At 41.4% G+C, this 18,106-nt stretch overlaps 3 protein-coding genes and 1 long non-coding RNA gene across 4 annotated transcripts in view; 1 reads left to right on the top strand and 3 right to left on the bottom strand.

Moving 5' to 3' along the window:
• Positions 1-1,412: 1,412 nt before the first annotated feature.
• LOC108254609 (protein TIS11-like) lies at positions 1,413-2,456 on the bottom strand. Its single transcript, XM_017449782.2, has one exon. It carries the CDS (start codon positions 2,068-2,070, stop codon positions 1,573-1,575), a length of 498 nt encoding a protein of 165 aa, XP_017305271.1. The 5' UTR covers positions 2,071-2,456; the 3' UTR covers positions 1,413-1,572.
• A 618-nt stretch (positions 2,457-3,074) lies between these two features.
• Positions 3,075-4,569, top strand: LOC108254608. The gene is made up of 3 exons (XM_017449779.2): positions 3,075-3,344; positions 3,784-3,847; positions 4,543-4,569. Exons 1-3 carry the CDS (start codon positions 3,154-3,156, stop codon positions 4,567-4,569), a joined length of 282 nt encoding a protein of 93 aa, XP_017305268.1. The 5' UTR covers positions 3,075-3,153.
• A 2,624-nt stretch (positions 4,570-7,193) lies between these two features.
• Positions 7,194-18,106, bottom strand: part of LOC103524894 (maltase 2-like) — a 17,308-nt gene continuing 6,395 nt past the window's right edge. The window contains exons 3-7 of the mRNA XM_026820173.1: positions 10,011-10,212; positions 9,359-9,614; positions 8,741-8,936; positions 8,419-8,568; positions 7,194-7,973 (exon numbers count right to left, since the gene is read on the bottom strand). Of these exons, the coding sequence (XP_026675974.1) occupies positions 7,814-7,973; positions 8,419-8,568; positions 8,741-8,936; positions 9,359-9,614; positions 10,011-10,212 (964 nt within the window). The 3' untranslated portion in view covers positions 7,194-7,813. The remainder of the gene's footprint in view (positions 7,974-8,418; positions 8,569-8,740; positions 8,937-9,358; positions 9,615-10,010; positions 10,213-18,106) is intronic.
• LOC113465563 lies at positions 14,791-16,065 on the bottom strand. The gene is made up of 2 exons (XR_003390230.1): positions 15,571-16,065; positions 14,791-15,304 (listed from the first exon to the last, which is right to left on the bottom strand). It is a non-coding gene; the product is annotated as an uncharacterized LOC113465563 (long non-coding RNA).

Here is an 18,106-nt window from a genome sequence, read left to right as displayed (position 1 = left end):
ATAATGTTGATATTGATACTTACTTACTCACTTTTTTCGCTCTGCATTGTTGTCAGTTTCCCGCCCGTTTTAGAAACATTCCCAAAGTCATATTTTTAGAGGAACGTACATATACCAAGAAAGACTTTTTACGCCGAACCTTGCACTCATCTCTTTCCAAGTAAACATCAGTACTCAATATTGATAAATGGCAATTTTTCTGCTTAAAGACTGAAAAATGCGGAGTTTTATCTAAAGTCCTTCCTGGAATTTTAACCCTAAAGAATATTGTGTTCACGCTAAACGTAGAAACATACTACCATCACGTCACGGGATGTGATAGTATAGTGTGGCTGTTCAGAACGAAATTACCTACAATATTATGGGAAAATTTTGAAGTACATCTTCCTGACTCCGCATGAATTCACGTGACGTGATGATAGCGTATTCACGCTAACATCTCTTCCACCCTGTTTATTTTGAGATACTTGTCAAAAAATTGACAAAAAACCAAAAAAAGTCAGGGAATTTTTCAAAGCCTGAAAAAAAAAAAAAAATGCGGTCCATAAAAAAGTATGCAACCTTGAACGGGCAACTCATATTTTCTCGAAAAAATTTCGCCTGCGGCGCTGTAATTTTGTGTTTTTATAGAAATGTATTAGGGGAAATTTTCAAAGCCTAAAAAATAGATAAAGAATTTTTGGTCAGTAAAAAAAATATACAACCTTGAAGGGGCTACTTAAATTTTCTCGCAAAAATTTTGCCTGCGGCGTTGTAATTTCGTGTGGAAACGTATTGGGGGGGGGGAAGGGAATAAACAATACTCGTCTTGTATGTACTAAACTTGTATTTAAACTGACTCATGACTAAAGGGTACATATGTACTTACTGAAAAGTTTAAGTTTCGCCTGCGGCGCTGAAGATTACACCTTTGACAAGCATGCTTCTCTTACTATTGTAGACCAAAACTTTCAAAAAATTCGCCTGCGGCGCCAAATGTTGTGTTTTGGATAACTTGGTTTTAGAAACCAAAATTTTCGCCTGCGGCCGGTCCTAAAATTTTTAGTTTCTATAGATTGTTTAGCTCACTAAATTTCGCCTGCAGCGCAAATGGAGGACACAATTTTTGCCTGCGGCGCTGTTTCTCATTCTTTTCGTGTTAAAATCTCATGTGGAAAAAAAAAATCTCATGTGGAGCTGAAGATTAGAATTTCGATGAGATTGTATTTCTGAAGATTTTAGACTAAAATGTTCAAAAATTTCGCCTGCGGCGCTATTGTAATATTCTGTTCGCCTCTTTTCTTGTTAGAGTTGATTTTGGAAAAAAAAAAATCCCGGTTGGGTCATTTTGGGTGTTCATAGTAAGTAACTACTTATTAGGGGCCCAAAGCCAGATCAGAAGGAAATGCAGATTCCGCTTTGGACGTAAAGACAGCGAAATCTCACAATCTCATTGGTTCAGCTATGTTTGACTGACTTTTATTTCACATAATGGAATAGAACTCGTATCTGGTGGCGCGATTACGTCCAAACTAGTCAAAAAAAAAAATCGTTTGACGACTCAAAAAAATAAGTCACGTAATAAAATACGGCTTAATATGACGTCACAAACCCTTCCTCCTGTCCATCCTGATCACTTGAACACGAAGAGAGCGAAATCTTTCCCGATCCTCTCGACGAAACAGATGACGTCACACTTGTCCCTCGGGATGAAACACTTTTCTCCTCGTGAATGAAGTAACAGCGCTGTCCGTACGGGCAGAACCCATCTTGGTGGTAACTTTGGCACAGTTTGGTCCGATAGCGCGGGTGTCGAGGAATGACCCTTAGCTCATGAGCTCCGTGGGCGAACTTACAACCGGTGCCGAACTTACACACTCCGGTTTCGTCATGAAGACGGCAAAGTTCGGTCTTGAACAGGTTCTCTCGGCTGTGATAGAAATGTGAGTAGCGCCCGTTAGCGTTCCAGGTATCAGTAGGTTTAGATGAGTAGCGCTCCTCAGTAGCAGGGCGGAGAGAGGCCCAGTGTTTGTCCATCTTTTCGTTGTGGTCCCATGGATAGTGCGTGTGGTAGTATTTTTCGGTGTCCATTTTGAATCCCAGACAGATTATGTGGAAGTTTTAGAATTTTAGATGGTGAACTTTACGGATGAACTTTGTCTATCCGTCCGAAGAAAAAAGGAAAGTTTTTCTCACTGTATTTTCAACATCCCCTCAATAAGTTCACTGATAATTCACACATATTTAGGTAGTTTAAGTATCCAATGTCCAATAGATATAGTATCCAGATAAAATAATAGTAGGTAGGTATATAAAATAGGTAGATATACGTGAATATTAGAACAAAAAAAATATAAAATCCGATAATATCTAGGTGAAAAACACGACCAAGTCCAATCAAAAAATCCCAACACTTCAGAATTTATCCTCCACTCCGGAGCAGAAAGGAAACGAGATCCGGTGTTCCGAAGTCAAAACAGAGACTAAATCACTGAATCAGACAGCCAATCTGTATTTAGGTCGGTCATTTGATTTTGAGCATATAATATTACGTGATGGAAGGATTATGGACCCCGCAGCTCCCAGATAGCGGGGTAGAAAATGCTGAGCTCAGGACTTTGCTCTCTCTCTCTCCATCAAGGATAATTAAAACTAGAAACAGTAGGTAGGTTACTTTAATGGATATCGCGTAGATGAGGATGGAAACAGTTCCTGTGTAACGCTCACTCCATAGTTTTAATCTAAATTTAAGACTAGAAGAACCAGGACAGCCCCGAAGTTTGAGACAGATCACTCACGTTAACCAACATTGTGCGTGGTTGCTATTTGGGCGAATGAACGTCTGTGACATTGTAGCCCTTCTCGTAGTATGGCCCTCATCAGATGGGCGATTATGTTTCCCTTTTAGGTATTTACAGAGATAGGTAGTTTAGTAGGTACCTGCCTCGGTGGTGTAGTAGGGAATAGGGTGGAAAATCTTGAAAAAGTAGACTGGAAATTTGGAAAAAATGGACTGGAAAACCGAGAAAAGTCAGGGAATTTTATTTCTCCATTTTGGTAGACACCTTGTAATACTGTATTAATGCAACCGTCTTTTTTAATATTATACCCACTATCCACTAATCCTATTTGTATTCTCTCTATTACAGGGTCCTCTAGTCGCACTCTCACGCCATGATGCACCTCACACCGTGGCATTTGAAACGTCTGGCCCTGGTGTGCACCCTATCATTCCTTTCCTACTCTCTATGCAGACTCAAAACCTACACATTAGTATACGAGGAACTCATTGCAAACCAGAGCGCTGAAGTTTTGGGCGAATTTGTCGCCGATTTTAGCAACTTGAGAAAACTCAATCCTACCATGTAAGTTTTTCTTTCGAAAATAGTTGAAAAAAAAAGAAAAAAAAACATATGTTTTGTCACTGAAAACCGACCAGAGAAAATTTTGCCCGAATTTATTACTTTCCTTCCTACAGGATATAAGGAAAGAAAAAAAGAGGTTTGATAGAGGGAGCTGTTACTGCCAAGATCTTATGGTCCCGAAATTGAAGAAAGATGGAGGACAGGATAGGGGAAAGCCAGCCTTTCCGAGAACGAACATTATTCGTTCAGGATAAAACTGGACGGGAATCGAACCCGTGGTCTAGCACTTACAAGGCTCACTTTGCTGGAAAACTCACCTCCTGAGAAACGTGAATTCATTTGAAGCCGAAAACTAGCTTTGGTTGAGATTCAAACCCTCGGTACTTTTCTACCGAGACAAAGTAGGTTTATTAGGTAAAATTTCAATCTTTCTTTCCAGCCTCGAGTTCTACGTTACTAAGGAACACGGAAATTACGAACCAGAGGGAACTGGAACTGCTATGGTCTTATCGTCCCGAAATCGAAGAGAGAAGGAAGACAGGATAGGAGAAAGCCAGCTGTTCCGAGGCCCGAAATCGAAGAGAGAAGGAAGACAGGATAGGAGAAAGCCAGCCGCTCCGAGGACGAACATTATCCCATCAGGATAAAATCCGCCCCGGGCGGGAATTGAACCCGCGGCCTAGCGCTTACAAGGCAGACGCACTACCAACTAAGCTAACTAGGCTGGCCTGGCTTCATTTCAGATTCCAAAAGGGAACCAGTTCCGTTTACGAGAGTTCTCTGAAAGGAAAATACACCTCTTCATAAACTTGTACAAATTTTACTCCGAGCTACGAGTTTTTCAGAGTGAGCAAAAACCGTACGGGCAGAACCCATCTTGGTGGTAACTTTGGCACAGTTTGGTCCGATAGCGCGGGTGTCGAGGAATGACCCTTAGCTCATGAGCCCCGTGGGCGAACTTACAACCGGTGCCGAACTTACACACTCCGGTTTCGTCATGGTCGGGTGGACGGGGAGCCAAGATTTCGCCTTGGAGAAGCCTGCGAATGAAGGACACCAAAATAATAAAATTGTCAAAACACATTTTTGAAGTCTTTTGAATTCTGAAAGGTGGCCTCGCTGTGGTTGATTCCTGAGACAATCTCTACTCTTTAGCAGTTGCGTTGGGGCTCTATTCATGTTTATGACTCTTGAACAGGTTCTCTCGGCTGTGATAGAAATGTGAGTAGCGCCCGTTAGCGTTCCAGGTATCAGTAGGTTTAGATGAGTAGCGCTCTTCAGTAGCAGGGCGGAGAGAGGACCAGTGTTTGTCCATCTTTTCGTTGTGGTCCCATGGATAGTGCGTCTGGTAGTACTTTTCGGTGTCCATTTTGAATCCCAGACAGATTATGTGGAACTTTTAGAATTTTAGATGGTGAACTTTACGGATGAACTTTCCGTCCGAAGAAAAAAGGAAAGTTTTTCTCACTGTATTTTCAACATCCGGTCCAATGTCCTGTTGGGGAAAAGATGTATCAAATGACTTCATAACCATTATTGTGTGTCAAACGTAGCTAAATTGCTGGCTTTAAATCTTCTGTGACTACTGCATCTCCTATTTCTCTGTACAACATCAACAGAGGTTTGTACATTTTAACCTTTTGCGGACAGATTCATGTGTCACATGAAATCATGGTTCCGCCATTATGGTAGGAGAAATATAACTTGAATCTGGCGATACGGTAGGATTCATGTCCAGCATGAAGCTACAGATTTACTCGCTACGGTCGGCTTGATTTTTACAGATAGGAGGCGTTACGGTAGGACGTGCCTAGGAACTTGTGTATCTTTTGCTCCTTTCAAATGCAGACTGAAAAGCCGGTGTTTGTTTATTATGATTCCAAAGCATTCGGAATTATAGTCCGAAGATTTCCGAAGAAGACAAAAAAAACCAGATGTTTCTATCTCAACTAGGAAAAAAAAGAAAATAAATTAAAAGCGAGGGAACAATTTCATGTGTGACATGAAGCCTACCACAAATCGCTTTTCGGAGGTTTCATGTCTCACATGAATCCTACCGTATTTGAAAAAAATGTTTTGTTTACGTCTGACTGTAACAACAACGCTTGAGTTTCATGTGGGACATGAATCCTACCGTAAGAGCGATTCTGGTGAAATTGATTCTGTACGCAAAAGGCTAAGATCTAGTGAAAAAGCGGTGTAAAGTGAGTAAGGCTGGTGTTTTACGGTCGAGTGTACTGGCGGGCGGAAAACACTGCCTTTACATCTCAAGCCAATAAATTATACCGGTATTACCAATATACCAATTTATTATGACGGTTTCACCGACGTATTATACCAATTTTCCACCGGTTTGAACGGTGCTTTAGGTCTGTTGAACCTCCTCATTTATTTGGGAGGGAGGTGGTACCTATGAAACAACATAATATCAGAAGGAACATTTTAATTTGATTACATTGACCACTTCTCTATTTTTTTTTTTTTTTTTTTTTTTTAAGAGGTTTGACAGAGGGAACTGTAACTCTAGGGTCTTATCGTCCCGAAATCGGAGAGAGAAGGAAGACAGGATAGGAGAAAGCCAGCCGTTCCGAGAACGAACATTATCCCATCAGGATAAAATCCGCCCCGGGCGGGAATCGAACCCGCCGCCTAGCGCTTACAAGGCAGACGTCAAATGAAGTTGGTGGTAGTTTTTTTTTATATATATAAAAGTTTTGATGGATTAAACTGTAACTGCTAAAGTCCCAAAATCGGAGAGAGAAGGAAGACAGGATAGGAGAAAGCCAGCCGCTCCGAGGACGAACATTATCCCATCAGGATAAAATCCGCCCCGGGCGGGAATTGAACCCGCGGCCTAGCGCTTACAAGGCAGACGCACTACCAACTAAGCTAACTAGGCTGGCCTGGCTTCATTTCAGATTCCAAAAGGGAACCAGTTCCGTTTACGAGAGTTCTCTGAAAGGAAAATACACCTCTTCATAAACTTGTACAAATTTTACTCCGAGCTACGAGTTTTTCAGAGTGAGCAAAAACGTAAATAAAATCCCAACAGTGTGTAGGCGCTAGCGCTATGCGGACTGGAAATATTACCAACATCACTGCTTACTCCTTATTTTCCTGTCGTCAGCGAGATCGCTTCATAGTTTGATAACCAATGTTAGATCCAGAAAGAGGGGAGAGAGCAAAAACGTAAATAAAATCCCAACAGTGTGTAGGCGCTAGCGCTATGCGGACTGGAAATATTACCAACATCACTGCTTACTCCTTGTTTTCCTGTCGTCAGCGAGATCGCTTCATAGTTTGATATAACCAATGTTAGATCCAGAAAGGGGAGGTGGGCTTTGAGCAATGCCGCTATTTATTTCGCTTTGATTTGGCTAGTTGTCTTCGGATTTATTACTGAATTTGATAATGGTGATTTTTATTGCATGGTTTTCCTCAGAGCAATGTTTAGAAACAGAAAAAGAAACTGTAGGTGGGTAGCTACCTACTAGGTTGGCAGTTTTACATATTTATACTTACCTACCTATAGCGATGAGTGGCGGGTTATGGTTTCACATAGATACCTAATATGTACCTAATTACTGTAGAGACCTCTAGTTGTATCAAAAACCTTCTACATAAAGACATCCAATCAAGAGATCAACCCACAAGACGTCGTGGAATCCTTGATATTTTCTAAAAGGTCCGATATAGCTTCTGGGCCTTTTGATGACTGAGATAAGGCACAAACTAACTATCAGGTAGTGATTGTCAGTTAAAAAGAACTACATGTTTGTTGTAAGGTAAATAATAAACAGAATTTATTTTAGTACAACACAGTCAACACAATAAATAAATATAATTTTAGTTCACTAGGCAAAATTAAACATTTCCAACAAAAGCGAAACTTTCATCGTGTAAATTACAAAAAATAGTCAGACCAAAGGCAGAAAGAGGACATCATAGGTAAGAAGTCATACCTACGTAAGTCGTACAGGTAAGAAAATAGGGCAGGCAACCTAAGCCGAGTTACTCCCAAAGTAATGAGTTTGACGGATTGATATTACTGGCTTTGGTATGTGGGGGTAGTCCACAAGTCCACACCCCTCGCGGTGCGGGGGCCTAGGTTAATTAGGGACCCCCAAGGGCCCCAAGAGGTTTATCCACCACTGACTCATTTTCTATTATTCCAGGGACTCTTGGAGCCAAGCCCAGAAGCCCATTCCACGGAGGACTTTTTACCCCAAATCTTGTGTTTCTCACTCTTTTGGAAAAATACGTAGGTTCTGTTTGTTACATTTATCTGCCCGATATATGAGAAGTCCTTCCATTGAATGGGTGTCAGGAGGTATAAAGGTGTATCCATACATAGTCGCCCGGCTGTCGATCGATGTCGACTGAACCGTCCACACTGCCTCGACAACATAGATTTTGGCCGGTCGACTATGTCTGAACATACCTTAAGGGTCCACTTTGTCCCTCATCTTCTAATACTTCATAGTTAGTACAATACACAAGATAGATAGAGCAGAAACTAGATATCCCGGTAGTATCGTAAGGCCGGCGGATTTACACTCGTTACTGTTGTGGTTCCTCGTGATCACAACGCTGGCTTGGGCTCGCAGGGTGATGGTCTTTTTGGCAGTCCTAGAAAAAAGAAAAGTACAGTGAAACCACCCTGAAGCTTAGGTGTAGGGGCAAACAGTCCTAAAGGATGGATTAAGCTTCTACAAAAATACAGTAAAACCTCCCTTAAACGGAATCTCTGAATGGACATTTTTTGGGGAACGGGGATGTTTTTGTTAGTTTCTTAAGGGAAAACACCTCCCAATAGCGGACAAAACCTCCGGAACCGAAAGTGTTCGTAATTCGGGGGTTTTCCAGAGATATTTCTATTTTCTATTCAATGACAAGTTCATTATAGTGGAAGAAGTATCTGGCGAGACGTAAAGATACCTACCCTCTGTTTTAGTTCGTCGTAATTTGAAGTTTTATCGGAGAAGAGGACGAAGAAGAAGTAGGAGAAGATGACGAATAAGGAGGAGGAAGATAAGAAGAACAGGAATGAAGAAGACGAAAGAGGAGAACTTACCAGTTGAGCTTTCCGCTCGCCAGTCCAGAGTTGACACTACTCGTGAAGATAGCCACGTCTCCGCCATTCTCGATACAGTCAGACAGGTCGACGGTTTCTGTTCTTGAATTCAGATTGATGATCAAGTACACGGAGGTTGACCCTTCCGTCCTAAAAAAAAAAAAAAATAAAATAAATAAGTATGTACCTAGATACTGTAGATAGAATGATAGTGTAGATGTAATTTCTCTTTAATCGTAATGGCACCACCACACCCGCTGCCAGTCCAAAGAGAAATTTCGTATGATGACTCACTTTTAAAATACAGAGCTATTTCACTCACCTCGTCAAAATAAACACGTAATTATTGGGTGTGGAAATCTTATAGTCGCCCATTCGTACTGCCCCTGATGTTGCCCGCAATGTTGTCAGGTCTTTGTACACGGAGTAGTGACTGGGTTTGGTTTTCTTCTCAGCCTGAGCGTTCAGGGTCCAATAGTTCGGGTGGACGGGGAGCCAAGATTTCGCCTTGGAGAAGCCTGCGAATGAAGGACACCAAAATAATAAAATTGTCAAAACACATTTTTGGAGTCTTTTGAATTCTGAAAGGTGGCCTCACTGTGGTTGATTACTGAGACAATCTCTGCTCTTTAGCAGTTGCGTTGGGGCTCTATTCATGTTTATGCCTCGACTAGGATTGAACTCGCATCCATGTTTACCAGGCGAGTGCCTTTAGGACTATACCACCATGTGCTGGATTCTGTGCAACACAAAAGAAGCTAAAAGTTGATTTTGAGAACGAAGAGAACCTGATTCATATTGGAAATTCATGTGATGTTCAAACAAGATCAAGCTTGCTAGAAGACCCGCTACGTCAAAAAATGGAACTGCCGCATTTTCTCAGAGTTCTTTACCTCCCCGAAAGAAGCCCCTCTCGTTTCGACGCAGCCCCTCTTCTCACCTGCATTTTCCTGATCGTTCCACTGGAACGGAACCCGGGATCCATCTCGGCACACCTTCAAATAGTTGTCTTTCCCGAAGATATAGCCCTCAGGGTCTCTCTGGTCTTCATACCGCAGGATTGGCGATTCCATGCCTAGTTCATCGCCGGCAAAAGTGACGGCCGTGCCTGGTAGCAATAGAGTTAGCATGTTCATAGCATCCACCAGGTCGGGGGAATAGCGGGTCGCAATCCGGGTGATACTGTGGCCCCCTACCTGTGGGGAAGTCAAAATCAGATAGCTAGAAAATGGCCAGGTTTCACAGTCCGTTGGTTAAGGGACTGTGATTTAAAGACCCTTTTTCGTCCTGTTTGGACAGGAAAACTAAAAGATTTTAATTTAACATCTAGATTCTAGATAAAGGAGAGCGGTAGCGCTCCGCCAAGTCAAAATTTGATAGGTAGCTTTACTAAAGCTATGTTCACACACAGTCGACGCCGACGGTCGATCGATGTCGACTGAAACCGTATACTGCCTCGACAACATAGATTCACCTCATCGATCGACGGCGCCAACTATGTGTGGACAGAGCTTAAGATTTTATGTATACCTACTCTTCTTACTTTCAGGAGGTACCCTAAACTAAAACCTTCCAATATGAAGAAAGCTTACCATCCAAGAACTCCATTTTCCACTGGGCAGTGACTTGAGATAGGCGTTCACCACATTCTCCAGGTCCTTGGCATTACTGGTGGCTCCGAATTTGTTCATGATCTCATAGTTGACACTCAGATGAGTACCTTGGGTGTCTCCAGTGCCGTAGTATTTGGCCACCTTCTCCAGAGAGGGAGAGTACGCCTCTGTTATGATCATTCTACAATACAATAGGATGTAGGGACAAAGTCAAGTGACTTGAATAGTAGTGTGGCTGTCCTGAACGAGATTACCTACAATATCAAGGGAAAACTTTGAACTACATCTTTCTGACTCCTCATGACTTCACGTGACGTGATGTTAATGTGTTTCTACCTTGAGATGCAATTCATTACGTTGGTATTGTGGTAGCTACGAGGTATTCCCTATTTGGAGGTCATTTTGAATTTCATCAAAGGGTTGAACCTTAGAAAGTAGTGATATTGGAATTTCCCCCTTGACATCCCCTTTGGTTTTGTTAGGTACACATAGTAGTAGAAGGTAGAGAGAACTCCATCAACTTACCCAATTATTTGGAGGCGTTCCCGGCTTTCCATTGAGGCCGTCTTTCCACACGTAATAGTTGGTGTAAGGGTCAATTTTCTGTGCCGATTTGATGAACCAGTCATGCTTGTTGCTTGAATGATTTGGCACAAATTCGACCAGGATTTTCATTCCTGAGAAAAATGAACAAAGTTTTAGGTCTGATTCTCAGTGCAGTGGTAATGGAGCGGATCTCGGGTTCGATTCCCTCCCATCAAAAAAATTCCATTCGTTTTTTAACTGCCAAAAGTATCAATAGGAAATTTCCTGGTGTTTTAATCTTGACCCCTTTTTTTGACGTACATAGCAGCATCGGAATTATTGTGTCTCTTTCTCGTCCATCTGATGAGGGCGTTGGTAGGTACCTTACCTACGTACTGTTTTCTTTTTTTTGCTGTCAGTGCATTAAGTGTGGAAAATATCTACTCAAGATTCAACTGTCTCTTGACCCCTTTTTTTGACGTACATAGCAGCATCGGAATTATTGTGTCTCTTTCTCGTCCATCTGATGAGGGCGTTGGTAGGTACCTACGTACTGTTTTCTTTTTTTTGCTGTCAGTGCAATAAGTGTGGAAAATATCTACTCAAGATTCAACTGTCACAAACATTATAGATAAGAAAATAGACAGTAGGAATGTTGTGATAAGTAGCTAATCGAAGTAAACTGCAATAAAACATTAATCCACTCATTGCGAACCAAACTGATACATTAATCCTTCGTTAATCAGTTAATCCACAATCTAGTGATCAACCAGGGCCGGAAATGTTCTCCTCTACGGGGATGTCTAATAAAGTGTTTACTGAAGTTTCAGATAAATGAACCATACCTACATACGAGTCTTGATTTTGATTTGAAATACACCATTGACCCTCGCCGCACCGAGATCATAGCAGAAAAAATACTCAGCTCAATTTCTTGATTTTATGCGGAGCTATGGTCAAGACTCCGTTGAGGATGCTTCTATTCATAAGTATGGTTTATTTTCTCTTGTGTCGGTACTAGGCGAGGATTGGTGGTTGGTTCTCCGTTGTGGACACACCTACTTAGACGAGCGGAAAGTCTGTCAAGTACCTACCCAACCCAATCTAAAAAAGTACCTCTATGCCAATCTTGTTAGCTTAGGGGGTGGCCTGCCTTGTAGTTCTGTCCACATATAGTCGATAAGAGACACGATACTTCCCATTTAGGTGCTGGCTCAACACAAGAACACCAGAAAGTAACCCGTAGAAATATTTGCAATCGAAAAACGAGTACAAATTTTTGTCAATGGTCGGACTCGAACCCGGAACCTTCTGCATGACAACATGGCTCTTCTTGTTTTAGGTGATCCTGAGGATGTGAAGAATAATGAGGACAAGATCTACTCCATTGCGAAGAGATATGGTGGTATTCCTGCTGGGGAATCTAATGGACGTCGCGGTTATATGTTGACATATATTATTGCCTATATTCGGGTAAGTGTTTCCACATAATAAAAAGTCTATGAGATTTTAGGCTGACATTTGGTTTCGGTTACAAATTTTACCAGTGGATGCCCTTTGCACTCAACCTTTGCTATTAGCAAGGGCATTGACTCTAGGCTGTTGTTAATTTCAATTGATATTTCAGGATTTTGCGTGTGACTATTACTTCATTGGAGACTCGTTCGAAACTTCTGTACCCTGGGACAAAACAGTCCTCTTGTGTATCAATGTTAAGAAACGGCTAACTCGGGAGTGTACAGGTAGGTGGCTACCGGTGTTGGTAAAGTTGTTGTATATGTAAAGTCCCTTTCTCACTTGTCGTGAGTTTCATTCGATTTTTTTGCCAGCCTAGTTAGCTTAGTTGGTAGGATAAAATCCGCCCGGGCGGATTTTATCCTACCAACTAAGCTGATGGGATAATGTTCGTTCTCGGAACGGCTGGGTTTCTTCTATCCTGTGTTCCTTCTCTCTTCGATTTCGGGAGGGTAAGACCATAGCAGTTACAGTTCCCTCTGTCAAACCTCTTAAAAAAAAGTCGTCCCTCTATCGTCACTTTCTCTCTACCTGCTCGATGCTCCATGCTCTCCGCTCTGTTCTGATTACCAGCGCGCCAGTTCTGATTACCAGAACCTGCATAGACCGGGTTCAAATACACACTATGAATGGCGAACTTATCAGCACAACTTTAGATATTTTTATTAGAAAGAAATAATAAAATAGGTACCTATTTGTAAAAAATGTAAATGCAGTTTCTTTGTGTTATTATGTCACAACTTTGGCACTCACTGCAGCATTGTAGGATTTTCCCAATATCTCAATAATCCTAAAATCCAATGTTTACCTACCATGTTGGCACCAGTCGCTATGCGCATTTATATGTCATAGCTACTCCATTTTCCTCACGAGGCTGAGGTAGCCAGTCACGGAATCAATCCTTTGCAGATACAAATTTCTTGACCCCGCCGGGAATCGAACCCGGGTCTCCCGCGTGCAAGGCGAGTGCAGTGACCACTACGCCAACTTGACCCCGCCGGGAATCGAACCCGGGTCTCCCGCGTGCAAGGCGAGCGCAGTGACCACTACGCCATGGGAGCTGACAAAATAGGTATTTATCTGTTGAACTGAAATGAAAATGAGTACTGAACATAATGCGCTTATCCCGTGCACAAAAACCCACTCTGAGGCTTAGGTGTAGGGGCAAACAGCCCTAAAAGTCGGGTTAAGCTTACAGAAATCTAATACATCCGTCAATAGGTACTAATACCTACATAACATACTTGTACTATGACTGTAAGGTTGGTGTGAACACTTGACCCCGCCGGGAATCGAACCCGGGTCTCCCGCGTGCAAGGCGAGCGCAGTGACCACTACGCCATGGGAGCTGACAAAATAGGTACCTATTTATCTGTTGAACTGAAATGAAAATGACTACTGAACATAATGCGCTTATCCCATACACAAAAACCCACTCGAAGGCTTATAGGTGTAGGGGCAAACAGCCCTAAAAGTCGGGTTAAGCTTACAGAAATCGAATGCATCCATCAATAGGTACTAATACCTACATAGCATACATGTACATATGACAGTAAAGTTGATGTGAACGATTTTTCGTTTGCTTCTGTGAAATTTTCTGCTTACCTTTGCTGTGAACAAGTTTGACCAGTTCATCAAAGTCCTCCATGGTACCAAAGTCTTTGCCCACTTCGGTGTGGTTGGAAATGTCATAGCCAATGTCGCCATTAGGACCAGAATAGAATGGGGTTAGCCAGAGAGTTTCAACCCCGAGCTCCTTGAGATAGTCGATCTTCTCGATAATTCCTACAAAAGGGAGAATATTGTTTTGGAGCAAGACAGCATTAAATTTAGTCCACACAAGCTTTTGAATGAACTTCTTAAGATCTCAAGGATCAGCTGCCAAGCTGTTCCTGTTAGGGCGGTCACTCAAGCTCCGACTGTAGGACAGACCCAGGTGGCCTGTTCGAGCAAAGTTCAGACCGCCGTGCCGCCGAAACGTGTATGGCGGAAAAAGCTTCCGATTTCTAGGTCTCTAATACGGACCGAAGTCGGAATCTTTTTCACGTCCAACATCTCTATGTCTGACAGACTTAGTTCGGACAGACATAGTCTGTCAGACAGTTGGAGCATGAGTAGGCGGCCTTAATAAACTTCTGGTCGAAAGACATTCTGGAATCCTCTGGAAAATGTTATACCTACCAGTCAACTACCGTTGTTTGACAAGATGGATTCCAAGCAATATCTGCCTACATTACATTGAAATGAGGCACTAATCTAACGAAATTCCTGTGTGCGGAGTCCAGTGTGTGGGACTATATTGTTACTATCGTGCTCCTTACATTAGGTACCATTAGGACTTTGGGATTAGGTACCTATTGGTACCTATAGCAAAACCAAAAATGCCGTCGATAGCAAAACCAAAAGTGCCACCCAATACCCAATAGGTACCAGGTACCTATTGGTACCTAATCCCAAAGTCAACTCCAAATATCGTTTCCTGACGTTCTTACCTCTCAAGTCTCCAATACCATCGTTGTTCGAATCTTTGAAGGAGGGCACCAGAATCTGATAGATGACTGTGTTCTTCCACCATTCCTTCTGATTGCATCTGACTGAGCTTAGCACGGAAGATGCCGTCGATAGCAAAACCAAAAGTGCCACCCAATTCATCTGGTAGCAAAATTCAAGTTTGGTTTACCCATCATTTGAAATGGAATTAATTTTACTTTAGTGAGGATGCGTTAATTGGATGTGTATTTGCGTAAAGGTGTGTCCATACACAGCCGACGGTCGTAGATCGATGTGAATCGAAGTCGACAGATGGCCGATCGACTATGTTTGGACAAACCTTAACATGTTGAATTTAAGGAGGCGTTAGATCTTAGCTTAGACCAGGGGTTCTCAGCGTACCACCTGAAATCGGTTCGCGTACCACCATTTGAGAACCTAGGGCTTGGACAGTTTAATTATGCTGGGGTTTACCAACTCGAGATTAAGATGAAACGAGGATTTCCCTATACTTAATTACTTATGTAGGTAATACCCAGGTCAACTTCGAATTGAATTCAATCCTGAGACAATCCACGGTGGGAAAACTCGATCTTTAAGGACGATTTACTGAATTGGAAATGGGACAAGAAGGATATCAAATTTACCTTTTAAGTGTTTTCTCTAGTAATGTTCTTTTTTAGTCCAATAATTATGTTGTGTAACCAAATTCAAATGTTTATCCTGGGCAGTTTCGAGATGTTCTGAAAAAATTTAAGAACTTTCTATGGGATGTCCCTCATTATAATCTCCAAAAAGTTGAAATTTCACTTTTAATTGTACTTTTCACGGATTTGCCAAAGGACAAAATAATACAATTGGTAGATAATTATAATCAAGCAACTACCCGTAGGTAATGCATAAGTGAAACAAAACAAGTAGGTTGATAATTAATTAATTATCAATAATTCATTAGGATTACCTATGTACTTAAATTATGTAATTTAGTTAAACAGTTATTTTTACTTACTTTGAACCTTGTGGAGGAGAGAAAATCACTGAACCAACGGCAAAGGCGATCAGATTGCACAGTCCATAAGTGTTCACTAATCTCACTATTAGATAAATAGTTAATTAACAGGCTATTAATAGTCACTACACCTTACAATCATTTCCCAGCTTCTCACCAACACCAAAAAAAAGCTTATCAGAGAAAATAACACTTTTTATTACTTTCCTTATTTTGTTAAGATAAAACCTACGCTCAGCGTATAAAGAGATAAAAAAAGTACAATTCAATATTCTAGTCTTCTTCCTTGGAGTCAGTAGATAAAAGTTTATAATTAACAATTTTATTTGCCTCTTATTATCAAAGAAATTTTTAATCACTAGTAGTTTATCATATGAAATGAATGAACTGTTATGCTGGAGTGGGATTTGAGGTATAAGACTGATCAATCCCCCTTAACCCCACCAATATCATGACATAACAAAATATAGTATTGAAGTAGAATATCGAGGCTGATGTGTGTCGTCAGTGGAGTGGCATGAGCCAAATAAAAATCAATTCTGTCCGCCACTCACCTGGGGTCTGTCAGAACGAAAAGCTTCAAACCGCGGTCTGTCAGACTGTCTGAGAGACCGTTGCCTGAAGCTTTTCCCGTCACACACATTCCAACGGTCTGACGGACCTAGGTCGGATGATTTTTCCATCACACACGTTCCGACGGACTGTCAGACGGTCTGAGCGTGTGTAGTGGGGAAAATGTTGTCTAGAATATTTGAGTATAGGTTCGTAGGTACAGTATTCTTGGTGGGGATTCGGAAAAGTTCTGAAGAGCCTGGTTGACAAACAAGGCAATTCTTGTTCTATCTGGAGCTTTTCTTCTTTACACTTTCCCTTGTAAGATGGGTTGCAGTTCTTTTCGTTATAAGCAATAGGAGCCAGGTTATAAGTAGGTATAATTGTATGGCACATTGTACCTACGTTTCAGTCTCATTCTGGCAGTATAAACAGGGTACAGGGTATATTCTATTCTACCTACCTGTACATTGGATGGCGTAGTTTCGCCACTGAATTTGCCTATATTACCGAGCAACATGTGTCGGAGTAAGTACACTTGTTTACATCCTCTTCAATTCTCGCTATGGATTTATCTCCCCAATTATTTCACCTATTCTCTCAGAAGCTCTTAGTTCCATTTTCGGTCCAACAAAATACTCAATTACCCATGGTACTAGACTATTTTTAGGTACATGTGTCCGGCATATTGTAAGAAATCTACCCAAGTATAGCTGACTTTAAGTAGATTAGATTTTCAGTCCGAGTACTTATGTATGTTGCCATTGTGATGGATTATAAGGAGATCCCTAGGGACCAAACAGAAAACGGAAATCTAATAACTGCCTACAGTGCCTAAAATTTTGAGTAAATCTCAACCTAGTGCTCCTCTTGCGGTAACAAAAGAGTAAGCAAAGGTGTGAGAACTCTTTCTACTATGTAGGTATTCGAGGTGTGTTTATTTTACGCTCTATTTACACTCAATAAATAGGTATCTCATTTTGAACTTTCTTATTTGAAAAGTGGTGCAATGGTAGGTATCTTGTATCCGTCCTTATTTTCATCTCCAAGTAGGTAAAGTAAGCAACTTTGGACGTGGTTATTATCCGGCTGTGAGGATAGCTTGTTACCAAATGGAGGGTAAAACCCTATTATTAAAGACCTAATAGCAACTAAACAGTAAGGCTGGGTGAAGTCAATGTAAGGAGGCGGATAGTTCTTCATACAGAGATGTAAAAACCTATCAAACAAGATGGATGTAAAGCTCACTCATGGCCAGGACTACAATCTGAGGTTACCCTTATTTAAAGTGTAATTCTAGGATTCAGCAATCTGATTGGTTGCTTTCAATCTTTCCAGCCAATCAGATTCTTCTATAGTCTTACCTTGGATCCGGTGCAGGCAGCTACCACTTCCTGTATGGTCCAAGGCGTCACCATGACGATAAATCCAAGCGACATGGCTGCCATTGTTCTTGAAGCTATCGTGCTCAACCTTCGCTCGTTCATGACCATCTGGACAACAGAAAACAAATAAATAAACAAACGAACAAACAAATAGAATGTGATACGGGCTTTCGACGCGACGCGAATAGGTAGAAACACACTACCATCACACGTCAAGTGAGCCCTCGTGACGTGATAGTAGTGTGGCTGTCCTGAACGAAATTACCTACACCAGAGGTTCTCAACCGGTGGTACGCGTACCACTGGTGGTACGCGGATACATTTTAGGTGTTAATAATAGTCATATATTAATAATAACAATAAAAAATGTTGAATGGTGGGGTTTTAAGACTATAATTAATCAAAATAATTGATAAGAAACTAAAAAAATCGTGATTTTATTATTGAACGAATCAAGAAACATCATTAAAAAAATGTCATAAGTGGGTCTCGATCTTGCAACCTCCACCTTGCTAGCCATATATAAATATAAGGTGGTACGTCAAAATCTCTGAAAATTTCAAGTGGTACGTGTTTACTAAAAGGTTGAGAACCCCTGC

Source organism: Diaphorina citri, unplaced genomic scaffold, assembly GCF_000475195.1.
Source record: "Diaphorina citri unplaced genomic scaffold, Diaci psyllid genome assembly version 1.1 scaffold124, whole genome shotgun sequence".
Classification (NCBI taxonomy): Eukaryota; Metazoa; Arthropoda; class Insecta; order Hemiptera; family Psyllidae; genus Diaphorina; species Diaphorina citri.
The sequence above is the reverse complement of the archived record's forward strand: the minus strand, read 5'-3'. Positions and strand labels throughout refer to the sequence as shown.